This window comes from Ooceraea biroi, chromosome 10 (assembly GCF_003672135.1).
Source record: "Ooceraea biroi isolate clonal line C1 chromosome 10, Obir_v5.4, whole genome shotgun sequence".
NCBI lineage: Eukaryota > Metazoa > Arthropoda > Insecta > Hymenoptera > Formicidae > Ooceraea > Ooceraea biroi.
In genome coordinates, this window is record NC_039515.1 from 12832012 (window position 1) to 12860011 (window position 28000).

The 28000-nt window shown below is 31.9% G+C and overlaps 4 protein-coding genes and 1 long non-coding RNA gene across 50 annotated transcripts in view; 1 reads left to right on the forward strand and 4 right to left on the reverse strand.

Annotated features, from left to right (window-relative positions):
* Positions 1–28000, reverse strand: part of LOC105286029 (mannosyl-oligosaccharide alpha-1,2-mannosidase IA) — a 738960-nt gene that overhangs the window by 146283 nt on the left and 564677 nt on the right. The gene's annotated exons all lie outside the window — the stretch shown is intronic.
* The window catches only part of LOC105285750, a 249063-nt gene that overhangs the window by 79643 nt on the left and 141420 nt on the right, over positions 1–28000 (forward strand). For 24 of the 27 annotated variants that reach the window (XR_003407117.1, XR_003407127.1, XR_003407112.1 and 21 more), the window contains 2 exons: positions 21452–21865; positions 22462–22794. This is a non-coding gene — a long non-coding RNA (uncharacterized LOC105285750). Of the gene's footprint in view, positions 1–14654; positions 14778–18616; positions 18657–18991; positions 19034–21451; positions 21866–22461; positions 22795–28000 lie in introns of those variants that run through there. The other 3 variants (XR_003407114.1, XR_003407132.1, XR_003407118.1) reach the window with 3 other exon arrangements.
* Positions 1018–9110, reverse strand: LOC105279202 (putative odorant receptor 92a). Of its 14 annotated transcripts, none has more exons than XR_003407077.1 (11): positions 4942–9110; positions 4491–4610; positions 4273–4390; positions 3660–3921; positions 3302–3424; positions 3086–3176; positions 2798–2940; positions 2538–2670; positions 2306–2457; positions 1761–2182; positions 1018–1623 (listed from the first exon to the last, which is right to left on the reverse strand). XR_003407077.1 is itself a non-coding variant. In XM_026972995.1 (9 exons), exons 1-9 carry the CDS (start codon positions 5101–5103, stop codon positions 2407–2409), a joined length of 1203 nt encoding a protein of 400 aa, XP_026828796.1. In that variant the 5' UTR covers positions 5104–9110; the 3' UTR covers positions 1036–2406. The 14 variants fall into 14 exon arrangements, 1 of the variants encoding a protein (XP_026828796.1); XR_003407084.1 differs by having other exon boundaries at positions 1036–2182; positions 4942–8135; positions 8247–9110; XR_003407083.1 differs by having other exon boundaries at positions 1036–2182; positions 4942–8140; positions 8247–9110.
* Positions 10261–18768, reverse strand: LOC105285105 (odorant receptor 4-like). Of its 4 annotated transcripts, none has more exons than XM_026972931.1 (10): positions 14140–14492; positions 13703–13822; positions 13485–13602; positions 12897–13158; positions 12539–12661; positions 12323–12413; positions 12027–12169; positions 11767–11899; positions 11582–11686; positions 10261–11411 (listed from the first exon to the last, which is right to left on the reverse strand). In XM_026972931.1, exons 1-9 carry the CDS (start codon positions 14467–14469, stop codon positions 11636–11638), a joined length of 1371 nt encoding a protein of 456 aa, XP_026828732.1. In that variant the 5' UTR covers positions 14470–14492; the 3' UTR covers positions 10261–11411; positions 11582–11635. The 4 variants fall into 4 exon arrangements, with proteins under 4 accessions (XP_026828732.1, XP_026828730.1, XP_026828731.1 ...); XM_026972929.1 differs by having other exon boundaries at positions 11535–11686; XM_026972932.1 differs by lacking the exons at positions 10261–11411; positions 11582–11686; positions 11767–11899; ... (2 more) ...; positions 12539–12661; positions 12897–13158 and adding exons at positions 15325–15457; positions 15627–15772; positions 16038–16128; ... (3 more) ...; positions 17421–17540; positions 17872–18768 and having other exon boundaries at positions 13536–13822; positions 14140–15232.
* Positions 23126–27990, reverse strand: LOC105285093. 2 transcript variants are annotated; one of them, XM_011349047.3, is made up of 9 exons: positions 27471–27990; positions 26566–26685; positions 26345–26462; positions 25921–26182; positions 25735–25851; positions 24903–24993; positions 24694–24836; positions 24393–24525; positions 23126–24289 (listed from the first exon to the last, which is right to left on the reverse strand). In XM_011349047.3, exons 1-9 carry the CDS (start codon positions 27612–27614, stop codon positions 24236–24238), a joined length of 1182 nt encoding a protein of 393 aa, XP_011347349.3. In that variant the 5' UTR covers positions 27615–27990; the 3' UTR covers positions 23126–24235. The 2 variants fall into 2 exon arrangements, with proteins under 2 accessions (XP_011347349.3, XP_019889099.2); XM_020033540.2 differs by lacking the exon at positions 26566–26685 and having other exon boundaries at positions 23831–24289; positions 27471–27989.

Genomic DNA, 28000 nt, shown 5'->3' on the forward strand with positions numbered 1-28000 from the left:
AATAAGGGAATAATGCGATCTGTCTTATAAAACATTTAGCAATAGTTATGTAGGATAAAACAGACTTGCATGATATACAGTGCTGGCAAAATGTTCCGGAACGATTAAAAATCTTGGAAAATAATGATTTAGCGGAAAAATGTTTCAAACAAAAAGCATAGGGCTTAAAAAATCTATTAGATGATGAAGGCTTGAAGGTTACACAGTACCGCCGGTAGAATTACCCAAGGTGTACCGCGTGGAGGTAGCACGGTCGGATTTACACCTCTTTTGTGCGTGTGTGTATGTGCGCGCGCGTGCGTGTATGAGTGCGCGCGTGTGTATGAGTATGTGTATGTGCGCGCGTGCGTGTATGAGCGTGTGTGCGTGCGTGTATGAGTGTGTGTATGTGTTCTTCATAAAACTAACTTCACAAAAATAGTTAATACTCGTATGTACGAACAACATTACACGCACACGCACACGCACACGCACACGCACACGCACACGCGCGCGCGCGCACACACAAAAGAGGTAAAATCCGACCGTGCAACCTCCATGCGGTACACCTTGAGTAATTCTAATGCCGGCGGTACTGTGTAACCTTCAAGCCTTATAAGTCAAAAAGTACGTAAGAGAAAAAAAATTTATTATAGCGTTTCGAAAAGCTCTCGAGCTAAGCTACAAGAATATGTAATAAAAAATTGGGGGTTTCCATTTAAGATTTTTATGTTGACCATGACCGGGCTTTCCAAGGTCATACCAAGGTCAAATAGATATCATCTAATAGATTTTTTTAAGCCCTATGCTTTTTGTTTGAAACATTTTTCCACTAAATCATTATTTTCCAAGATTTTTAACCGTTCCAGAACTTTTTGCCAGCACTGTATGTCCAGTGACATATCCATAACTAAAAGAAGACGCAAATTAATTAATTTAATTAATTAGCTCTTGTGGAGTTTTTCTTTTTAATCTATAAAAGACTGTCTTTGAATTAGGCTAGATGCTAATTGATTTGGATGGAATAAACAGATATAAAATAAAAAATATATAATCTTTTTACACATACACATTTTACAGATCAAGATTCAAATTCACATAATTTCAATCCGGTTATTTTTCAAACTATGCGTGCGCAATACACTATTTCACGTGTATGCGTATACGTGTATGCGTATACGTCTCATGTAGACACATAGATGTCTACAAGAATACGTCATTATTTGAACATCACTTTAAACTTATTACAAAAAAGTAGAGAAATGTATAAACGCTACCTGAATAAGCATATATGAAGCAGACAAAAAAATATAGATTGTACGGAAACACTCACCGAAATTTGATTGTCCTATAAGATTATAATTCGACCAGTCAAATGAGTGAACAAGTCCATGGTAGTGATCGTAGAGATCTACCAGTTCATTCTTCCGCGATGGTCGAAACGCGAATGACAAACAGATTTCCGCAAGTGCAGATTTCACTTTTGCGCATACTCCGTAACATAACTTCCTTCTGTCGAATTTTTTGGTCATTTTGCCGTGCATAACAGACGGCGAGAGGCACAACGTCGTAGGATGAGTGACAGTTACAGCAATTTAAGCGTTTCCCGTACAATTTATTTTTTCCCCTCTATGCCAACATGGCCTATAGTGAAGAAAAGAAAAAATCGAGCTTTCTCTCAAAGGGGATGGTGTAAATATACCGGGACACGAACGAAACGAAGGAACCTATGACGCATGCAGATGTTCGGAGAAAGTCATGCAAGTGTTCTCCCTTTTTACCAGTAATTTTTTATAAGCAATTGTAGCCCTCCCCATTGATGCAACGCAAGCGTATTTGCGTGTTGTTGCTGTCACGGTCTGAAAAAGGTTTATTTCCATTTCAGCCCCCCGACCCAATTGTGTCCTCTGTAAAATAATATTGCAATGCAATATTCTCTATAAACTGGATATGGATTATAAAATTGCAGTAAACTATATATTTATACCGTAGATATCTATATAGTATATAGTATTATATAATTTAGTAGATATCTATATAGTAGATATAACTATATCGAAGATATATGCTCGTTTACGTCGCTGACGAAGTTTACTGCAGCAACTTATATTTTATGAGACAAAAGAAGCTAAATTAAAAAATGTCTCCTTTCATCCATATATATCTATTTATTCTTACAGATGTTAATAATCGAACTACCCATCTGAAAATTTTACTATTAATCTCTCTCGCAAGTAACAACTATAGTATTGCAGGTTTTATGTTATGTAGAGCAAAGTGTAGAGTAAATTCCGTGAAACAGCATAATGATTTACTCATAACTTACAACAAGTAGTATGTTTCTAGTGCATATTATGCCATCATTTAACATACTTTTTACTACATATTATTTATAATCGGTGATCGATCCAACTGTATTGTTTATTATCACAGCAAAGAATAGATTAGCGTGAAGTATGATATCGCCATACTTACGAGCTATAAAAATAATTTATAAAATATGTTTTAGTAAATACAATTCTTCTTTCATTTCGTTTGTTGCATTGCATGTTATTCACCTTAGAAAAACCTTCTATCGAAGCTACAATTAAGTTGCCTATATTTAAATAATAGGCTTTCGTAGTGCTTTGCATAATGAATAATAGCAACTTTTGGATCTTTACTGGCGTCACGTACCATCGTACGTTATATCTGTCGATGAAACATTATTTTGAATTCGTATCTCTGAAGACAGAGATTTCTCCAGGTTTCTTACAATCTGATTAAATTTCTATTGTGATAATAACGAGCGTTTATAAAGTTCTAAACAGATACTTACGCAGCAGTAAAAATTTCGCTATGATAATCTGTAATTTGTTGCCCGTAGTAATTAATCACAAACATAATTACAAAATGTCCACTAGTAAATAATATTGATGAAACTATCTCGACTTCATCTAGCGTAATAATCGCTTTGAGTAGCTGAAATTATCGGTATCGTGTATATTTATTTATATATTTATTTATATATACATATTTATATATTTATTTATATATATATTTATATATTTAGTTATTTAGTTATTTTTTGAAAGAAAGTACAACGTATGAAAAGATTCATACTCACTCGGAACAAATTTAAACTTAAAGATGTAACGCCAATTACCAGCATGAAGAAAAAATGTTTGATAAAATTATCTAGTAGATATTCGCATCGCCTTCAATAATAAAAATTAGATATGAGAGAAATATCGTGTAACACATAAACTTAAATCTTAAGTTGGAAAACAGAGTAGAAACATTCCGATATATTGAAGAAAAGTGTTATATAGAAGATACTAACTCGATGGCTGTTTGATGTATATCCACCGCGGCGCTTATGTTTCGAATAAAGTTTTCGATGCGATTGTTCTCCTGTGTAGAATTATAAAATACGTAATCATCAGCTGAATGTTCGATACGATAGCTGCAAATACAGTCAATTTCTTGCTTATTTGTAAGTTTGATCAAATTACGCGTATTACAAATTTTATTGTTATAGATGATTATAGAATTCTATCATTTTAGATCATTATAGATTTCTATTGATATTTTGATTATGATAGAATAATATAATTTTTGAAAATAGCAAAGTATAATAATATTGTATATTCATTAGCTTTTACATTTGCTTATGATATGTGACGTGAACATGACTTTACTTGGCAACTTTGAATAATCCACTAATATGTTGCAAACACACCAGCAGTGATGTAGTTACGCATATAATAACATAACAACCAATAATCAGACCAATCAACCAATGGCATAAGATCGGAAAAAAGTATGCGTCCTTGTCGATAAAATATTCTAACAAAGCATGAATCTCGCGTGGACGGGTCTTATTTAATGGTAGGATTATGTCGAGAATGACTGGCATTGCTTCAAAAATCCCATATATAATGCAGCTTGAGATGATAATCGCTGGAGAATTATATCAATGTAACCTTTTTTAGTATAAATGTGTGCGTTTTTTTATTACTTTATATTGTTAATTTAGCAACGAAGGGTTTGCACGAACGCAGAATGTAACTTGCTATATTTGTTATTTGCAACAGATCTTAAACGTAATTAAAATAAATACTTAATGAAAAGTTTGAATTAAAAGGAATCGAGAATCGTAAAATGCGATTACATTTGATGCGGCTCGTGTTAACTATTAATTATCATAACGTTACGTGCAATGTACTAAAGAAAAAGAGATTCATGCAAAAGTGCGACATGCAGCTATAGGATTCTCAAATAATTATGGCATTTATTAAATAAATTTCATACTTAGAAACAGTTTCGTGTGGTATTCAGCTTTAGCTTTATATTGTCGCATTATTTTGTGTTCTGTTTCGTTTCTCATCAAATTCCAAGTGCTATAGATATCTTCCCATATTCGTTTCACCTATGTGTGCATGTGTGTATATTTGGCTTATTACAGATAATTTTCTAAGAGTACTGACAATGAGAGGAAAGCAATATTGAGATATGGAGACTCAACTTACTATGTAAGAATTTGAACAAAATGAGTGATACTGTATCATGCATATACAGGATGGTAAGGCATATGAGAGAATCATAATAACGACATCCAGAACTAATTCATTTGTAAGGAATGATGTGAGCTGAAAGCAATTACAATATAAAGATGGTATACTTCAATGTAGCTATAGGTCTTTCTGAAATTAAGTAGTAAACCTAAAGCAAAATACTATAATATAAAATACTATAATATTTATACTAGTATGTTTAGTTATGCTGTATATATATTAATCATAATATGAAAAATGTATATTGACAAATATGAAACAAAGAAAAAATTGTATAGGCTCATTATTACAAACTACAATAAATATTTCATCAAGGTTTTATAAAGTAAATTTTAAAGTGAGAGAAAAAGAGATTTAATTCTAGAAGATTAATAATTAATATACAACAATAAACAAAATTGTATACCTGAAAGAATGTAAAAGATATCATTATACCAAAGTGGAAAGAACGTATAAGTATCGTGTATTTCGACTGCTGAAACGGCCATACGCTCAGTGACAAGAGAAGTATACGATATATTTTGTACTGATTTCCGATGCTATCTCTCTCTCTGCGATTCAAAGACATGTTGGAAAAAATAATATCGAGATATCGTTTCGTATGTCTTCTGCTGGAATAAATTCAACCGCTTCCAGACTCTCGTCGATGTTTTTGCAAACTGTTGCCACTGGCAATGCGTAATTGAGGGAAATATTATGGCAGTTTGTCGACTTAGGGAAGAGTCAATCGGTCGCATGCGGTCGTGGTTTTTTCATTGGGGGGAGTGACAAGAAGTTAAATTATTGAAACAGCATTCTGCTCGCCCAATGCGGTTTTCCCAGGAAGAAAGGGGAGAAAAATACGCCTTCCTTTTTGACGGTAGCGCAAGCGCGGCTGTGAACTTTCACATGACTCGTCGAACGGCCTCATTGTTGTCAGTAATGTCAAGTATCGCGCTATGAATGTTTTGTTACGTGAGTGCTCTTCATGAGTGAGATTGTGTCAGAAATACAAAAATGACAAAAAGACACATTAAAGGACGTGTAAAATAGTTTCTTCCCAAGCGTAAGTGAAATTTATTGAATAATATACTGTAACAGATGATACAATACATAAAAATGATATATAACAATAATATATAAATACATGGATAGCACATGAAAAGGAGAATGTAAGAGTTAAAAAAAAGCGGTAAAGAAATTTCGATAATGAGTTTTGGTTCTTTTTAGTTGCACCGATTTGATTAATGTTTCTTCTTCTATGTTTCTTCTACGATCAGATTAATGCGATTTAACACATGTTACCGTAAACTATAAGTTCTTAATTTACCAAATAATCTTTCTTCGTGGAAGTTGTCGAAACACATCATACCCGAGAAGCATCTGCACCTGCTCTCTCAGTCATGTCGCGTATATCTACAATTGACTACTTAGCGGTTTGTCGCATTCTACATGAAATTGTACATGTACATCAACTTGTGGAGTAAATCACCATAAAATAAGATATTGACGTACTCATCATCTGAAATGTGTATTTATTAGAGTTAATTAATTTATTAGTGTTACTCAAACGATTTCAAGTGCGAAGCTAAATTGTGATTGCGGTTGCCTTACCGTGGCAAAACCCTCTAAAGAAGCGGCGAAGATGCCACCGACAATAAAATAGTAATTTTTTGTAGTTTTTTGCATTATGAAAAGCAACAATTTTTGCAATTGTGCCGATACCGTATACCATCGCGTTGTATAGCTAAAAATTAAAATAAAAGAATTGATTAACTTAACTGATCTTACGAGAGTGCGTCCACTTGGTAGGTGTACGACTGATATAATACTAACTCGCAAACAAATAATATTAAAATAAGGAATTAGATGAGGTGCATGTATACGAATATACATACGTGGGTTTATTTACTTACGTTGTATAAAAAATATCGATATTATGATCTGTAACTATCTGTCCAGCCATGTTAGCTATGAATAAATAATTTAAGTGGCCTATTATTAGTAGGACACATGCTAACATTCCGTTTACATCGTCCGTTAATAGCATAAATTGCAGACGCTGTAACGCGAATTTTCTTCTATAAAATATTATACTTCAATCATATCTAGTGTTTAATTCAGTATATACTCTGCATGATAATTATGTTTTGTACAAATGTATAAATATATATATCGTGATTTCTTCATACATGCTTAAATAATGTATGCATGTATAGCATGTATAGCATGTATGCATGTATATGCAGCATGAGATAAAGTCCCAATATCAATTTATCGTTATCGCCTGCATTTGATCTTCGGAAATATTTATTCCTGCATCGGAATCGTGAAATTCGCAACCGTAAATATATACTCACTTGAAACATGTTGAGAGTTAACGACAAGATACCTATGCCAATTAAAATAAAATAAAATATCATAAAACTGGAGACGACAAATTCTGCAAACCTATTGAAATACAGATAGCAAAGAATTATGTAACTGTTGTGCTTGTTCGTTTCAGTTCATTGATACATGAAACTAACTCGATTTTGCTCTTCGATGAATATCAACAGCGCTGATTATTCTCTCACGAATAATGTGATCTTTTTCAACACTCGATACTAATGGTACATCATCGGTTATATGGTCAAGACGATAACTGTAAAGTCGCACAAGATTTTTATGCGATTCAAATTTGTTGGAACAAATGCAAGTACTTATATAAATTATATAATTGATAACAATTTTCAAAGAAAGAAATGTACGAGTTCTATTTTTATTTTTAATATTTGTAATAATATTCAATAATAGAATAAAATGGAATAATAGAATAATTGACGGAAGATAATTAAACTATAAATAATGATCGCGAATTACTAAGGCATCCTTAGTAGTTTGTCATTAATTTTTTTATATAAATAATTAAATAATATATATGCAGTTTAACGTTATTTTATTTCTTTCCCGCTTAAAAGTGATTTTATAATTCTCTTTAACAATTTTTACCTCGCTATCTTCAACGTTGCACAGATATGAAGTATGTATCCCATTAGCATTCCACCAGTAGCGACTATTCCAGTGCCTCCGATATAAAACAGCTGTCAAGCCATGCGTTACGATAGGATAAAAATATTCTTTCTGATCGACAAAATACTCGGCGTCGAATGTAAGAAAGTGCTTGCGAGAATCGTTAAGTGGTGCAATCATATCGAGTAAATCTGGTAGAAATTGGTAGAAACCAAAAACGGCAAGAGTTATGAACATCCCCACTACCAAATGCAAAAAAAGTTGTGTAAATGGCATTTATAAAATTTGTTACATCATCAAATTTTGCTTGTTGAAACCTCGTGCCTACAAAGCGATACCGTAAATTCCACAAATTACACGTATGTTTTTTTTGCATTATATATATAGTAAATTCTTCATAAATTTCATCTTAACTTTAAATATTGTTAATGCACAAATTTTGCTTATTACTTTGAGATAATAAAAAGAAACAATGTAATTGCATCAAATTTTTACCCGTTATGAAAACTCCAAATAATCTGGAGAAATTGGCATATTTAATATATTAATCTCACTTCGAACTTTCAATAGCGTCCATTCATGGCAAATCTGTTCATAGCACTCTTTTATCTAAACTTGCGAATAATTTACATATATGTATATGTACATATATAAATGTATGTATTAGAAGCGATGTCTATTATTTTGATGTTAATATTTGTTTGCGAACTGTCTACTTACTTCTTTATTATTCACCACAAAAGAAAGGTATTTCAAGATATACATCAAACATGGGAGCGTTTGTGATAAAATCTTTAAAAGAATTTTCATGTGGAATCCTGATGTGCTGAATGTTGCTAGCTGCAGATAATAATTTAATTATTTAAATAAAAAAAAACCTTTCAATTTAAATAATAAGAAATATTCCTTATAATAATCATACATACGTAACTATTACTTATTATCATATATGAAGAATGTTATAATCATAAGTATTTTTTAACATTATTGTTGATGCAAATTTTCAATAATTTTATTCTATGTTCATCGAATACGAAACATTGTAGGAAGATATCATTTTATTTTCTTACAAAGAAATATTTTGTAAATAACGTAAACCTTGTCAGACAAGCACTGTGTAATTCTCGAATCGAATACTTATATACAATTATTTCTCCAAATGATCAAATGTTTAATAGTTTTTAATATTAAGAAAAATATTAATTTTTGAACTCATACGGATGCTAAATATAGCTCAAGTTCTATAATATTAGAATATTATGAATTATAATTCATTTTGATTTGTTTTCCTGCGGAAAAAGTTTGCTGCGATAATGTCTTGGCCATTCAAGCAGATGTGACAAGAACTCTGCAACTGTTGGCGAGATTACACTGATACCAAGTGGACATAATTCCAAATATAAAATAAATATTTAAAAATATATTGAGATATCTTAATAAACAGATATTTGTTTTTTATAATAATAAGGGAATAATGCGATCTGTCTTATAAAATACTAGCATCCCCCGTCACGCGGGCTTCGCCCGCGATATTATGTGTACAATTAAATAAAAACACATTTTACCCCTTCTCATCCGTTAGGGGCGGAATTTCGGAAAACCCACCCTTAGTGAGCACCTACGTGATAGTAGGAATATACCCTTAAAATTTCAAGTCGATGGGTGGTTCGGGCTGCACGTTGATGAGTCAGTGAGTTGTATTTGGCTTATATATTGTTGTAATGAATACAACGAATCTGGTTTCGCGCTTCTTTATTGTCGTGAGGAAATGTGCCAGTTCGATACGTCCTTTTGATGAATCCGCCTTTTCTTCCACGATCTCTGATCAGGGGAGTGATGGGTCCCGCGTTGCTGAGGAAGGGCTGGATCTATATAGCTTTATAAATTGTACGAGCGGAAGTCTGGCGGACTTAACACCTCGCCCGTTGAAAGGGTCATAGGCAGCGGGAGCGTATCCGTCACCTCGCCTGTTACGAGGTTACCGGCTCGCATCTGTGGAGGAGTGTTAGATCACCTAGATAGAAAGCGGGACAGAGATGAAAATCTTTCACCTACTCCGAACAAAGGAGGTAGGCAGGATCTTTGTCACCACTGGATGGAAAAGATGGCGAACGTTCGTCCCCAGTCAGAGGAAGCCACCGGACTACAAACGTCCCGATACTTGTATCGGTCGCACACTTCCGTCTCCAATGAGAGGAAGCTGCTAACTCCGCGGTTCACAAGAGAGATTTGCTCGTGAAGAGAATGTAAAGAAGTGCAAAAGAGAGAAACCTTTTGAGAGCCCGCGATGGAACCAAAAACCGAGCACGAGAACAACAGAACTCACTTAAAAACAAAACTATCCACGAACGGGGATCCCCAGATAACAACCAACCAAAAAAAAAGTAGTAGACTAGAGTGAAAAACCAACGTAGGCTAGCGCTTGTGGCGCCGCCCGCCCTTGCGTACGCGTCCTTTATCAGCACTCTCCTTCTCTAGTTCGTTTCTGACAGGTCGCGGTCGGTAAAACTTACTGTTTCCTCAACAATTGTATATAGATAGATTCAGCAATATTTATGTAGGATAAAACAGACTTGCACGATATATGTGCAGTGACATATCCATAACTAAAAGAAGACGCAAATTAATTTATTTAATTAATTAGCTCTTGTGGAGTTTTTCTTTTTAATCTATAAAAGACTGTCTTTGAATTAGGCTAGATGCTAATTGATTTGGATGGAATAAACAGATATAAAATAAAAAATATATAATCTTTTTACACATACACATTTTACAGATCAAGATTCAAATTCACATAATTTCAATCCGGTTATTTTTCAAACTATGCGTGCGCAATGCACTATTTCACGTGTATGCGTATACGTCTCATGTAGACACATAGATGTCTACAAGAATACGTCATTATTTGAACATCACTTTAAACTTATTACAAAAAAGTAGAGAAATGTATAAACGCTACCTGAATAAGCATATATGAAGCAGACAAAAAAATATAGATTGTACGGAAACACTCACCGAAATTTGATTGTCCTATAAGATTATAATTCGACCAGTCAAATGAGTGAACAAGTCCATGGTAGTGATCGTAGAGATCTACCAGTTCATTCTTCCGCGATGGTCGAAACGCGAATGACAAACAGATTTCCGCAAGTGCAGATTTCACTTTTGCGCATACTCCGTAACATAACTTCCTTCTGTCGAATTTTTTGGTCATTTTGCCGTGCATAACAGACGGCGAGAGGCACAACGTCGTAGGATGAGTGACAGTTACAGCAATTTAAGCGTTTCCCGTACAATTTATTTTTTCCCCTCTATGCCAACATGGTCTATAGTGAAGAAAAGAAAAAATCGAGCTTTCTCTCAAAGGGAATGGTGTAAATATACCGGGACACGAACGAAACGAAGGAACCTATGACGCATGCAGATGTTCGGAGAAAGTCATGCAAGTGTTCTCCCTTTTTACCAGTAATTTTTTATAAGCAATTGTAGCCCTCCCCATTGATGCAACGCAAGCGTATTTGCGTGTTGTTGCTGTCACGGTCTGAAAAAGGTTTATTTCCATTTCAGCCCCCCGACACAATTGTGTCCTCTGTAAAATAATATTGCAATGCAATATTCTCTATAAACTGGATATGAATTATAAAATTGCAGTAAACTATATATTTATACAGTAGATATCTATATAGTATATAGTATTATATAATTTAGTAGATATCTATATAGTAGATATAACTATATCGAAGATATATGCTCGTTTACGTCGCTGACGAAGTTTACTGCAGCAACTTATATTTTATGAGACAAAAGAAGCTAAATTAAAAAATGTCTCCTTTCATCCATATATATCTATTTATTCTTACAGATGTTAATAATCGAACTACCCATCTGAAAATTTTACTATTAATCTCTCTCGCAAGTAACAACTATAGTATTGCAGGTTTTATGTTATGTAGAGCAAAGTGTAGAGTAAATTCCATGAAACAGCATAATGATTTACTCATAACTTACAACAAGTAGTATGTTTCTAGTGCATATTATGCCATCATTTAACATACTTTTTACTACATATTATTTATAATCGGTGATCGATCCAACTGTATTGTTTATTATCACAGCAAAGAATAGATTAGCGTGAAGTATGATATCGCCATACTTACGAGCTATAAAAATAATTTATAAAATATGTTTTAGTAAATACAATTCTTCTTTCATTTCGTTTGTTGCATTGCATGTTATTCACCTTAGAAAAACCTTCTATCGAAGCTACAATTAAATTGCCGATATTTAAATAATAGGCTTTCGTAGTGCTTTGCATAATGAATAATAGCAACTTTTGGATCTTTACTGGCGTCACGTACCATCGTACGTTATATCTGTCGATGAAACATTATTTTGAATTCGTATCTCTGAAGACAGAGATTTCTCCAGGTTTCTTACAATCTGATTAAATTTCTATTGTGACAATAACGAGCGTTTATAAAGTTCTAAACAGATACTTACGCAGCAGTAAAAATTTCGCTATGATAATCTGTAATTTGTTGCCCGTAGTAATTAATCCCAAACATAATTACAAAATGTCCACTAGTAAATAATATTGATGAAACTATCTCGACTTCATCTAGCGTAATAATCGCTTTGAGTAGCTGAAATTATCGGTATCGTGTATATTTATTTATATATTTATTTATATATACATATTTATATATTTATTTATATATGTATTTATATTTATTTAGTTATGTTTATTTAGTTACTTTTTGAAAGAAGGTACAACGTATAAAAAGATTCATACTCACTCGGAACAAATTTAAACTTAAAGATGTAACGCCAATTACCAGCATGAAGAAAAAATGTTTGTTAAACTTATCTATTAGATATTCGCAACGCCTTCAATAATAAAAATTAGATATGAGAGAAATATTGTGTAGCACATAAACATAAATCTTAAGTTGGAAAACAGAGTAGAAACATTCCGATATATTGAAGAAAAGTGTTATATAGAAGATACTAACTCGATGGCTGTTCGATGTATATCCACCGCGGCGCTTATGTTTTGAATAAATTTTTCGATTCGATTTTTCTCCTGTATAGAATTACAAAATACGTAATCATCAGCTGAATGTTCGATACGATAGCTGCAAATACAGTCAATTTCTTGCTTATTTGTAAGTTTGATCAAAGTACGCGTATTACAAATTTTATTGTTATAGATGATTATAGAATTCTATCATTTTAGATCATTATAGATTTCTATTGATATTTTGATTATGATAGAATAATATAATTTTTGAAAATAGCAAAGTATAATAATATTGTACATTCATTAGCTTTTACATTTGCTTATGATATGTGACGTGAACTTGACTTTACTTGGCAACTTTGAATAATCCACTAATATGTTGCACACATATCATCAGTGATGTAGATACGCATATAATAGTATAACAACCAATAATCAGACCAATCAACCAATGGCATAAGATCGGAAAAAAGTATGCGTCCTTGTCGATAAAATATTCTAACAAAGCATGAATCTCGCGTGGACGGGTCTTATTTAATGGTAGGATTATGTCGAGAATGACTGGCATTGCTTCAAAAATCCCATATATAATGCAGCTTGAGATGATAATCGCTGGAGAATTATATCAATGTAACCGTTTTTAGTATAAATGTGTGCGTTTTTTTATTACTTTATATTGTTAATTTAGCAGCGAAGGGTTTGCACGAACGCAGAATGTAACTTGCTATATTTGTTATTTGCAACAGATCTTAAACGTAATTAAAATAAATACTTAACGAAAAGTTTGAATTAAAAAGAATCGTAAAATGCGATTACATTCGATGCGGCTCGTGTTAATTACGTGTAATGTACTAAAGAAAAAGAGATTCATGCAAAAGTGCGACATGCAGCTATAGGATTCTCAAATAATTATGGCATTTTTAAAATAAATTTCATACTTAGAAACAGTTTCGTGTAGTATTCAGCTGTAGCTTTATATTGTCGCATTATTTTGTGTTCTGTTTCGTTTCTCATCAAATTCCAAGTGCTATAGATATCTTCCCATATTCGTTTCACCTATGTGTGCATGTGTGTGTATTTGGCTTATTACAGATAATTTTCGAAGAGTACTGACAATGAGAGGAAAGCAATATTGAGATATGGAGACTCAACTTACTATGTAAGAATTTGAACAAAATGAGTGATACTGTATCATACATATACAGGATGGTAAGGCATATGAGAGAATCATAATAACGACATCCAGAACTAATTCATTTGTAAGGAATGATGTGAGCTGAAAGCAATTACAATATAAAGATGGTATACTTCAATGTAGCTATAGTTCTTTCTGAAATTAAGTATAGTAAACCTAAAGCAAAATAATATAACATTTATAATAGTATGTTTAGTTATGTTGTATATATAGTAATCATAATATGAAAAATTTATATTGACAAATATGACACAAAGAAAAAATTGCATAGGCTCATTATTACAAACTACAATAAATATTTCATCAAGGTTTTATAAAGTAAATTTTAAAGTGAGAGAAATGAGATTTAATTCTAGAAGATTAATAATTAATATACAACAATAAACAAAATTGTATACCTGAAAAAATGTAAAAGATATCATTATACCAAAGTGGAAAGAACGTATAAGTATCGTGTATTTCGACTGCTGAAACGGCCATACGCTCAGTGACAAGAGAAGTATACGATATATTTTGTACTGATTTCCGATGCTATCTCTCTCTCTGCGATTCAAAGACATGTTGGAAAAAATAATATCGAGATATCGTTTCGTATGTCTTCTGCTGGAATAAATCAACCGCTTCCAGACTCTCGTCGATGTTTTTGCAAACTGTTGCCACTGGCAATGCGTAATTGAGGGAAATATTATGGCAGTTTGTCGACTTAGGGAAGAGTCAATCGGTCGCATGCGGTCATGGTTTTTTCATTGGGGGGAGTGACAAGAAGTTAAATTATTGAAACAGCATTCTGCTCGCCCAATGCGGTTTTCCCAGGAAGAAAGGGGAGAAATATACGCCTTCCTTTTTCACGGTAGCGCAAGCGCGGCTGTGAACTTTCACATGACTCGTCGAACGGCCTCATTGTTGTCAGTAATGTCAAGTATCGCGCTATGAATGTTTTGTTACGTGAGTGCTCTTCATGAGTGAGATTGTGTCAGAAATACAAAAATGACAAAAAGACACATTAAAGGACGTGTAAAATAGTTTCTTCCCAAGCGTAAGTGAAATTTATTGAATAATATACTGTAACAGATGATACAATACATAAAAATGATATATAACAATAATATATAAATACATGGATAGCACATGAAAAGGAGAATGTAAGAGTTAAAAAAAGCGGTAAAGAAATTTCGATAATGAGTTTTGGTTCTTTTTAGTTGCACCGATTTGATTAATGTTTCTTCTTCTATGTTTCTTCTACGATCAGATTAATGCGATTTAACACATGTTACCGTAAACTATAAGTTCTTAATTTACCAAATAATCTTTCTTCGTGGAAGTTGTCGAAACACATCATACCCGAGAAGCATCTGCACCTGCTCTCTCAGTCATGTCGCGTATATCTACAATTGACTACTTAGCGGTTTGTCGCATTCTACATGAAATTGTACATGTACATCAACTTGTGGAGTAAATCACCATAAAATAAGATATTGACGTACTCATCATCTGAAATGTGTATTTATTAGAGTTAATTAATTTATTAGTGTTACTCAAACGATTTCAAGTGCGAAGCTAAATTGTGATTGCGGTTGCCTTACCGTGGCAAAACCCTCTAAAGAAGCGGCGAAAATGCCACCGACAATAAAATAGTAATTTTTTGTATTTCTTTGCATTATGAAAAGCAACAGTTTTTGCAACTGTGCCGATACCGTATACCATCGCGTTGTATAGCTAAAAATTAAAATAAAAGAATTGAGTAACTTAACTGATCTTACGAGAGTGCGTCCACTTGGTAGGTGTACGACTGATATAATACTAACTCGCAAACAAATAATATTAAAATAAGGAATTAGATGAGGTGCATGTATACGAATATACATACGTGGGTTTATTTACTTACGTTGTATAAAAAATATCGATATTATGATCTGTAACTATCTGTCCAGCCATGTTAGCTATGAATAAATAATTTAAGTGGCCTATTATTAGTAGGCCACATGCTAACATTCCGTTTACATCGTCTGTTAATAGCATAAATTGCAGACACTGTAACGCGAATTTTCTTCTATAAAATATTATACTTTAATCATATACAGTGTTTAATTCAGTATGCTCTGCATGATAATTATATTTTGTACAAATGTATAAATATATATATCGTGATTTCTTCATACATGCTTAACGTATGCATGTATAGCAGCAAGAGATAAAGTCCCAATATCAATTTATCGTTATCACCTGCATTTGATCTTCGGAAATATTTATTCCTGCATCGGAATCGTGAAATACGCAACCGTAAATATATACTCACTTGAAACATGTTGAGAGTTAACGACAAGATACCTATGCCAATTAAAATAAAATAAAATATCATAAAACTGGAGACGACAAATTCTGCAAACCTATTGAAATACAGATAGCAAAGAATTATGTAACTGTTGTGCTTGTTCGTTTCAGTTCTTTGATACATGAAACTAACTCGATTGCTCTTCGATGAATATCAACAGCGCTGATTATTCTCTCACGAATAATGTGATCTTTTTCAACACTCGATACTAATGGTACATCATCGGTTATATGTTCAAGACGATAACTGTAAAGTCGCACAAGATTTTTATGCGATTCAAATTTGTTGGAAAAAATGCAAGTACTTATATAAATTATAAAATTGATAACAATTTTCAAAGAAAGAAATGTGCGAGTTCTATTTTTATTTTTAATATTTGTAATAATATTCAATAATAGAATAAAATGGAATAATAGAATAATTGACGGAAGATAATTAAACTATAAATAATGATCGCGAATTACTAAGGCATCCTTAGTAGTTTGTCATTAATTTTTTTATATGAATAATTAAATCATATATATGCAGTTTAACGTTATTTTATTTCTTTCGCGCTTAAAAGTGATTTTATAATTCTCTTTAACAATTTTTACCTCGCTATCTTCAACATTGCACAGATATGAAGTATGTATCCCATTAGCATTCCACCAGTAGCGACTATTCCAGTGCCTCCGATATAAACAGCTATCAAGCCATGCGTTACGATAGGATAAAAATATGCTTTCTGATCGACAAAATACTCGGCGTCGAATGTAAGAAAGTGCTTGCGAGAATCGTTAAGTGGTGCAATCATATCGAGCAAATCCGGTAGAAATTGGTAGAAACCAAAAACGGCAAGAGTTATGAACATCCCCACTACCAAATGCAAAAAAAGTTGTGTAAATGGCAGTTATAAAATTTGTTACATCATCAAATTTTGCTTGTTGAAACCTCGTGCCTACAAAGCGATACCGTAAATTCCACAAATTACACGTATGTTTGTTTTGCATTATATATATAGTAAATTCTTCATAAATTTCATCTTAACTTTAAATATTGTTAATGCACAATTTTTGCTTATTACTTTGAGATAATAAAAAGAAACAATGTAATTGCATCAAATTTTTACCCGTTATGAAAACTCCAAATAATCTGGAGAAATTGGCATATTTTTTTAATATATTAATCTCGCTTCGAGCTTTCAATAGCGTCCATTCATGGCAAATCTGTTCATAGCACTCTTTTATCTAAACTTGCGAATAAGTTACATATATGTATATGTAGAAATATGTACATATATAAATGTATGTATTAGAAGCGATGTTTATTATTTTAATGTTAATATTTGTTTGCGAACTGTCTACTTACTTCGTTATTATTCACCACAAAAGAAAGGTATTTCAAGATATACACCAAACAAGGGAGCGTTTGTGATAAAACCTTTAAAAGAATTTTCATGTGGAATCCTGATGTGCTGAATGTTGCTAGCTGCAGATAATAATTTAATCATGTAAATAAAAAAAAACCTTTCAATTTAAGTAATAAGAAATATTCCTTATAATAATCATACATACGTAACTATTACGTATTATCATATATGAATAATGCTATAATCTTAAGTATTTTTTAACATTATTGTTGATGCAAATTTTCGATAATTTTATTCTATGTTCATTGAATACGAAACATTGTAGGAAGATATCATTTTATTTTCTTGCAAATAAATATTTTGTAAATAACGTAAACCTTGTCAGACAAGCACTGTGTAATTCTCGAATCGAGTAATCGTAAAATTGAATGAAAGTGAATACAACCAAACCTGAGCCATCAGGAAAGAGATAAGTACACTAAGGAACAAAGTTCTTTGAATAATTCTGGATCTCCTTTTCTGATAAGGCCATAAGCCCATTACCGTCAAGAGTTTCCGGTTAATGTTATAGTACTGATCCGCGAATGATACCATTTCTCTTCAAATAACGCTGCACAACGTATGAAAGCGAGAACCAAGCTTTTCTTTTCTTCTCCCATTAGATAATACCTCCAATCAAATATCGAATATCTCCAAGACTCTTTTAAATTTAAATTATTTGAAAATAGAGGAGAAATAGAGAAATATTCTCTCATGCGTGTAAGGTACATGAGTTAATATTCGCCGGCGGTTAATGTGATACAGACATAACTATGATCAATTACTCTTATATCCCTTATTCCCATCTCAATAATAATCCGAAAATTACTTTTTATGTTGCACAAACTCTTCACGCGTATCTTTTTTCTTTATATTTCTTTCGTTCGCGCAAGCGCAGGTACGATTATCGCTAAATTTTACCACTTTCTCGAAGTCAGTATCGTTTTAACTCTTGAATAGTGCACATTCCTGATCTTTCAAATTTCAGAATAGTATTATTGCAATAAGACTATAGACATGGACAAGATAGATAGAAGATGCTTTTTTTAATTTCTTAGCAAAAATATATATTTGCAATCTATGATGCAAATCGAACGATTAAATAATTAAAATTGATTCATACGCAAGACTAATTGTATATATAAAACAGTTTCTCGTAGTGTGTATTAAGCGACGCGGTAGCGTCGCGACGCCAAGTACGTAAAAAAACAAGGTTCCGTGGAATAAGCATCACTGCATAGACGTCGAACGTTGCCAAATTCATTGAATAAACGTCGAGCGCTACCGTATAGCTTATCCTGAATTTCATGCCAAATTCATGTCAAACAAACTTTTGATTAAAATTCTCAGGAACTAAAGCTTTATTTAAAAATCTAACGGCACTTTAATAATATAATATGGATGCAAGCTTTCGATTACGACCAATTCGAATAAGATTGGTGCAGTCTATCCTGAGATATTGTAACTGAATGTTAGAATTGTGACGTTTCGTTTTCCTCCTTTTCCGAAATCAGGTTCAGACTCACATACGTATGCTCGCACATACACATGCAAAGCGATTTTGTCACTCAAGGTGCGTTCACAGATGCACGATTTAATTTATTATGAATTAAAACTGATTTTAATACATGGAAAATATGTTATTTTACGATTAAGATATAAATCGCAAAAACTATTATATAAAAAATTAAAAATTACTTGTTTTAAATAAAATATCATCGTGATGGCGTCGCAATGATAAGGAAATAATTCTTCTAATTTTGAAATATAAATTATGACAATTTAAGATATAAGTTGGAACATTTTATACTCATAGAATGAAACCGAGAAAAAAAGAGAGAGGGAGAGAGAGAAAATTTTAAATTGTCACAATTTATATTTGACAATTAGAAGTATTAAAAAGATTTGCACGATTAAATAAATCTTTATTATCCAATATTTTTATGTTTGATGAGATCTCACAACAGAAATAAAATGACATATTATTATTGTGGCAATACAAAAATACATAAAGACATTTATAATTAATGAAATGTAAAAAGTTTTTACAAAAAGTAATGAAATCCCTCTAAAAAACCTTACAAAGGTAAAAAAATACGCCAAGTACATAAAAAAGCAAAACTAAATATGATGAAATCCATAGTTAACTAGCCAAGTACCTAGAAGCAATTCAGTTTGAGGATTTGTAATTTGAAATAATACTTGGCGTGCCCGGGTTGCATTGAAACGTACATCCTACCTATAATTTGTGTAAACTCTATGTGTAAATTATTTGTATTGAGTGAGTAATGAAAAGGGATATTTATAATCACTCCGCTAATGTGCAAAACTGTAAACGTATTTGTTTTAATATTACCAAATACAAAGATTTACGAGTCATTAGTGAAAATACTCAAAGAAGTACAAATTTAGAAGAATGCATGTCCAATGCGACCCGGGCACGCCAAGTATTATTTCAAATTACAAATCCTCAAACTGAATTGCTTCTAGGTAGGGTAAGGTTGCCACCATTGGAACCCCTTTTTGTGAAAGTCTACTAATTTGAAATTATAAGTAATAAAGTGAAACTAAGAATGTGATTTAAAGTGACATTTTATTAAGCTTTAAAATTAACAAGTCTCAGCATTTATCAATCAACATTTAAAAAAGGAAATAAAAACTATTAAAAGATTAAAAGTTTCCATGATTGGACCTTTGGCACCTTCTTTGGTCCACTTGGTTTCATTCATTGGACCATCGGTCTAATAAAAGAAATTAAGGCAAAAAAAATAAGAAAAACAAAATATCAAAATAATCTAGTATAGATATTTATTAATCAGTCACAGATACCTTAGAGGTACGTTTCTAACCTACATTGTTTATAAAATATTACGCTAAAATTATAGAAAAAAGAGATATTTTAAGAGCTCAACTGTTACAAAGGAACAACTTCAATCAAAATCAATCAACAACTGATAGTTATTATATTAATATACGTAATTTAAAAATTCAAACTAACAAAAAAATATCATTCTTTTTAAACATAAATCTTTTTAAACATAACACAAATAAATCTTTATCAATTTTAAAACGACAATGAAAGGTAGAATTATGTAACTTTATATTACGTTTTTGCAGGCTGGGCAAAAGTATCTTTTTTTACCTTTGCTCACACAAGCACACTCTAGTAATCGTCGTCTTAGTGTTGTTTTCGGTACAGAATATATTCTGCTGGTTGCATTTAAACCGATCTCTTTTTTCCGCAAAGCTTCTATGGCAAGTTTCATACTAATTTCGTTCCATGTGTAGTACTTTCTACGCTCTTTTCGTACTCGATGTGACTCTATTTAATTTTGAGACGACTGTGCCATTCTAAATAAAGAATAAAAAAACAAAATCACTTAGTAGCCTTCATTGGACTGGTCCAATCATAGTAACCACTAGGTGGTTCAATCATAGCAATTAGGTATAAATTTTACGATGACGATTTTTTATTTTGAAGTTAGATCTGAACATTTAACTAAACGATATAATAACACCTCAAATCAATATACTTTCATGAGGGAATATTAAAAATAAGATAAAATCACGATTAGTAGATATACCTGAGTGGTTATTTCAAACGTTTTATTTTGTTTTGGTACTTAAACCCTACTGCCGCGTGTCACTCTGCAGTAGCGGCTGCAATGGAACTGAGCGTGAGGAGGATAGCGGGGGGACGCGTGCACGTGCGTTCTATCTCTTTCTTTTGCCGACAGTCGTTTTAGTTTTCGAAATACCTTAGTGGTTCAATGAAAGCAACGGTCCAATGGTGGCAACCTTACCCTACTTGGCTAGTTAACTATGGATTTCATCATATTTAGTTTTGCTTTTTTATGTACTTGGCGTATTTTTTTACCTTTGTAAGTTTAAATATATTCGATATATTTCGATATCGATAAGGATACCAGAGTTATATTATCGAGAATATCGGTTTGTATTTCTTCTAATGGAATAATTTTTACCGTTTCAGATCGCTCGATGTTTTTGCAAAATGTTGCCACTAGCAATGCGTAATCGATGGGAAATTGGCAGTCTGTTGACTTAGAGAAGCCAATCGGTCGCATGCGTTCGTGTTTTTTTCATTGAAGGGAGTAATGGAAGTTAAATTATTAAAATAGCACGTTTTGAACGCCCAGTGTAATTTGCCCAGAAAGAGGGGGAAGAAATATACGCCTTCTTTTTTACGCTGTTGCAAGCGCGACTGTAAATTTTCAAACGGTTCATCGAACACCCTTATTGTCGTCAGTAATGTCGAGTATCACATTATGAATGCTTTGTTACACGAGAACTTTTCATGAGTGAAGATAATCAGAAAATAAAAATTACAAAAAGATATCTTTGTCTATTAAAAGACACGCAAAGTAGTTTCATCCCAAGCATGTACGTAAGTAAAAAATTTATTGAATAATATATTATAATAGATAATATACATAAAAATGTGCATATAATATATATTATATAACAAATAATAATATATAAATACGTGGATAGCACATAAAAAAGAAGAATGTGAAAGTTAAAAAAAGCGATAAAAAGGTTTCGATAATGATGTTTGATCTTAATTAGTTATACTAATTGGTTTAATGTTTATTCTATACGACCGGATTAATACGATTGAACATGTTATCGTGAACTATAAATTCTTAATTTGTCAAATAATCTTTTTTCGTGGAAGTTACGAAAAACTATCATACTCGGGAAACATCTGCAATAGCATATCCGCTCACACTGTGTACAATTGACTACTAACAATTAGTTAGTCAATGTTCAATCAAGTTAAACAACGGTTTGCCGCAATCTATCTGATTAACTGATAAATAGCAGTTTCTGAATACGTGTGAAAAACAATTGCTAATATTACGAAAAACCAAGCATAGTAAAAAGTATTCGATTACTTTAATTTTCTAACGTTTTTCGATCGCATGCACCTCGCATGAGAGATACGATACATAACTGTGATATGGATTTTTGCATTTTCAGATCGTTTTTTTCGGAAAATTCTGTGAATCCCTGGAGATCAATATTGTCATGCGGGAATACTTGCCGCAAAAGGAAATTATTAATGAACACTTTTTAACTACGAGAAAATATTTTCGTAATAAAAGTGAATTAGCCTATATTATCTTAATTTCAATTGGGAATAATATTTTTTTAACGTGCGGATTCTGAAGAATCTTTTTGCACAATAGAATATTATGATTGCTATGTCTGGTAACAAAGAAACTTTCAGTTTAACTCGATATAACGTACAATACGTTTCAAACTTTTTCATAGTTTCAAACTATGATATATTGCGAATTATAGATTAAACATGTAAGTATGCGTTCAACAGTTTTGAATTTTAGAGATTCATTTATACCCACTCATTCGACATTTGTTCTTTACTCACCACAGAAGTACATGCAGCACATTGCCTTGATAGTAGCTCAGTGTATACTTACCTGAAAACAAAATTATGTATTATTAGTAACAATGTTGAATAATTGTAGTGTTTACATAACAATTAATTATTATCTAAATATCAGAATAATTATATAAATATTAAGTTTCTCAGGAGAGAGCGATTGAAAGAGGAAAATAAGTCATGATATCATACTCTTCAGTTGATGTGGACTTTGTTTTAATATAGTTCTAATTTTATTTGAAAAATAAAACATGTACATATATTAAATCCATGCGTATGTATATCGTTGAGAATAAAACATGTCATAATCAAGTTATATCTGAAATATATCTGATAAGAATCGAAATTGATTTAGAAGAACAATGTCCAAAAAACTAGATAGAAGTTCCACTGTACAATAATGATGGGCACGGAGGCTGTCGCTGAAACAAATAAACTTTATAGATTACATATAGAAATCATGATCGATTTACAATTTCATTCATATGATTTGATCAATAAAGCAATATAATTATAATGCGACATAAGAAATCATTATAAACAATGGTTCTCTCCATAAAGATTCTCTCCGCTAATAAAAGTTAAAAAATATATTTAAACAATATGCTCAAACAACTGTAGCATATCAAAAGATAATTTTCAGTGGGCAATAGAGCACTTTTAACGCTAAAGATTATTTTATTGCTAAATCATGTTTTCTCAATAGTGATAAACATGATATTATAAAATGCACATTATATGCTAAAATATATTACTTACATATGATGAAAAAAAGATGATTAAAATATAGATATTTATAATATAATGGAAAAAAAGAAAGCTTTAGTTGCATTTGTAACGTCATAGAATGTGCTTCTTTCTTTACAGCGGACTTTGAAATATTGCTTGAATCATACATAACTGAAGTGTATAAATATTTAGCATATAAAAAATACATGTAAAATGTTAGCCAAATAATTATATAATTATTGTATTTTCCTTTCTATATTTCGTTATGTTACATGATTTTGATTGGATTGGAATAAACACTACATTGAGTGGAACAAATTACTGTGAAATAAGATATTGCTGTGCTCGTAAGTCGACAATTTGATTACTGTTTAAACAACAGATGCTGATACCACGTACCTATTGCTATCTACATTTTGTTGTCATACTATTATGTTCCGTCATGAACAAACAATTATGTATAAACAATAAGAGGATAAATATATTGACAATGCAGTTATTATTATGTATAACGAGCCTGAACTTAATAAAAAGAAATTTAAAACACATTTATGTTATACAAATATATCTATTTGATAAAAACATACACTAAGCTGACAATAAACTTTGGTTTCCGGCTTTTTATTGTCGTGTGGAGTAAATCACTGTGAAATAAGATACTGCCTTACTTGCAAGCTGAAAAGGCAATATGTTGCAGTGTTCATCAGTTGCGCATTTATTAAATTCTCTTCTTCATTTGACAAAACTGTTTTTAATTAATTTGCATTAAATAATTTACCGTAACAAAACCTTCCAAGGATAAAATAAATATATTCCCAAATGTCAAATTAACTTTTACTATTGCCCTATGCATTACGAATAATATTAATTTCTGTGTACGCAATGGAGCTGCATACCATAATCCATTATAACTGTAATAATTTTAACACACAATAAAATTAATGTTGCAATTCATCAAAAAAACAAAGTTGTATTTCTTTCACAATATAATTAAATGTGCGTAAAATTTGCATTTTTAAAACAAAATGTCATCAATTTGTGTACGTTCAAAAATAATATAAAACATGATAACAACTTACGTCGCCTCAAATACTTGCATTCCATGATTCTGCACTATTTCCCCGCAATAATTAATGATAAACATGTAGGTAAACTGGACCACCACTGATATAAAAGCTGCATATATATCAGAATAGTTCCTAGTAGTTATTACTTGAAGTAACTATAACACAAGGTTACTTAGAGAATAATTCAGAATTAAATAAAATAGATAAAAAGCATAACGTACATGGAAAAGACTAAAACTTATGGAGCTAATTCCAACGAAAATCAGAAGAGTAAACATCATCGTAAAACTAGATATCCAAAGCTCGACATACCTTTAACAATGAGTTACAATTTGTTACTGTTACGTTATATTTACGATAATTATTATATATTCCACTTGAGGCGAGAAATATTTGAAAATTTCCTTTATGTTTTGATGCTTGATGCTTTTTAAGCTGATGGTAATTGCCCAGATAGCAAGTGCACGTCATTTAGAATCAATATGATGTTAAATATTAGTCATGTTCACATGAATGACAAATATTTGATGCCAAATTAACCTCAAACGACGTGCGCTTGGGTACTACTAGGGTATTTAATTGTACGTTTCATGTGCGTGTGCGTGTGCGTGTGCGTGTGTGTGCGCGCGCGCGCGCGCGGGTGTGTGTGTATCAAATTGTTAAAAGTTGGGTATATATTACGTGTTATCGAAATAAATTTCAAGTATGTCTCAACGTAAATCTTTTCAGGAATAGACATAATTAATATTTTTTTCAATTTATGATTCAGATTTAGCAATTGCTCACTTCTTGTTTTCTATTGTATTTAAGAACGGCATTACTAAAAAACGAAAAACACATCCAACAGCATGCAAATGTATGAATGGTGAAAGAAAATTGCATTAAATTATGGAAAGGCATGTGTTGTTTTAATACATTATAATTATTCTAATAAATATATAACTATAATTATATTTAATGTGATAAGATTCTGTAACTATAATAAATCACTGTAAATAAATGAAAAATAATATAAAAGATAAGATATCACAAAAGAAATAAATATATACTAACGCAATGGCCCGTCGATGAATAATAACTACGCGCGCAATCTTCTGATAAAAAAGATATTCCTTTACAGGATTACACATCGCTAGCATATCCTCTTGAATTGCGTTTTCCATTCGATAGCTGTAGAAATCTGCTTAGGTATACTTCGATTAAAATATGTGCTTAGGAATATATTATATTGCACATTACCTTGCCACTTTGAAAAGCGCACATGCGTGTAGGATATACATCATAATTGTTGTACAGGTGCAACATAGCGTAGTCACTCTTAAATAAATGGCAACTATTTCATAAAGTAACATTATCCAGAGATATTTCTCCCGATTGACAAAGTATTCCGTGATCGCGATAAGTTTCAAAGATCGTGATTCATTTAACGGTAATATAACGTCAAGTATTAACGGTAGAAATTGCAATGTTATGTAACACAATGTATCACAATGACAAAACACTGGGAAAATTAAATCCTATTTGAATGTAATTACATGCATTTTTATATTATTCTTATTTTATCAAAGAATGGGGTAACACGCACGATAATTACAAACACATGTCATGAAATATATGGTGTTTGTAACATGTAGCATTAAGGCACAATAATTTTTATTCTTACCAAGTGTACACATTGTAATAAATTTCACACTCCCGGCGTATTTTTTAATGATATCAATTTCCAATTTGTCTTTCACTAATTCCCAGTCATTTCGAATCTGCTCTAACAGCTGTTTTACCTAGTTATTCCAATTTCCTTATTTTTGGATAAAACATAATGTACTTTGAAGATGTTATAACACACAATATATTAGCACGTAAAACTTGTTTTATTGCACTTACATTATCTGTTTGAACGATGAAAAGGCAATACTTTATTGTGACATAAATAGTAGGAGACACGAAAGACAAAATTTTTAAAAGAAGATTTGCGCTAAATTGCATTGTCAAAAATGATAGGAACTAGAAATAATATCATAAAAAAATAATACTGATTTCTTCCTACCAATTTTCATTATTTCTATCTTTGTTTAAACAGGTGTGTTATCTAATGAAATAGCGAAAGATCGATAGAAAATATAATCTCCCTATATTTTAAAAGGTATAAATTTAAGCTCACACAAGAAAAATAGTATGACAAAATTATTAATATACAGGGTGTCTCAGAAAGAATGGGACAATGCTCGTGTGCAGATAGAGCGGACTGAATTGAGTCGAAAAGTCCTGTACCATTTTGCAATTTTCGCAATAGTTAATGAATTATTAATTATTAAAAATCACTGTATTAGTCCGGCCTACCGCAGAATGCAAGCACGCGGCGAGATGCGACCGCCTAGCGATCGCGTGCCTAGCGATCGCAGTGGCAATGGCTAGTAATAATGCCACTTGTAATAAACAACTCCCCGCGCGCCTAACAACTTCGAGCGCTAGGTGGTCGCATCTCGCCGCACACTTGCATTCGGCGATAGGCCGGACTAATACAGCGATTTTTAATAATTAATAACTCGTTAACTATTGCGAAAATTGTAAAATGGTACAGGATTTTACGTTCAGTCCGCTCTATCTGCACACGAGCATTGTCCCATTCTTTCTGAGACACCCTGTATATACGATATGCACGCACATGAATTATACAATAAAAGATAAATAATAATAAGAAAACAATGAAAATGTGTTGAGGATGTAATTAATAACTACTGCTACTTAAATATAATAACGAGAATGGTAGTACATGCAGTTTCATGTACCTGAGCAATAATATATCCAAAAAGAATACCAATAAATAATACTTTTCGTAGTCGAGCAAAAAATGATTGCTGATAAGGCCATAGGCCAAACATCTTAAGAAAATTGTAGTTTATTTTATAATAGTGTTCTTCAATCTCGTGCATCTTGCACGGTGTACGACCAACCAATGATATGGACTCTTATATTCTGATAGTATTTTAACATTTTCTATACACTTCTATACTTCTAACTTCTATACACTATATAAATTATGGCGATTTCTTTCATGCCAGGCAATATCTTTTTTTTTATAATTTATCAATGTAATCATTCTTGAAATGTAAGAAAAGTGATCCATATTATCACAATTGCTTTAAATTGAGATATCGATCATCGTAATAGCGGCGTTTATTGTGCAAAGTAATATTTTAACGCAGCCTCACACATGATATCTAAAGATGATCTTGGCAAGGAAGCTTCAGTCACATTTGCAACATCACACATGATGTGTTACTCTCTTTACATTTAACTTTGAAATATTGTTCGAATC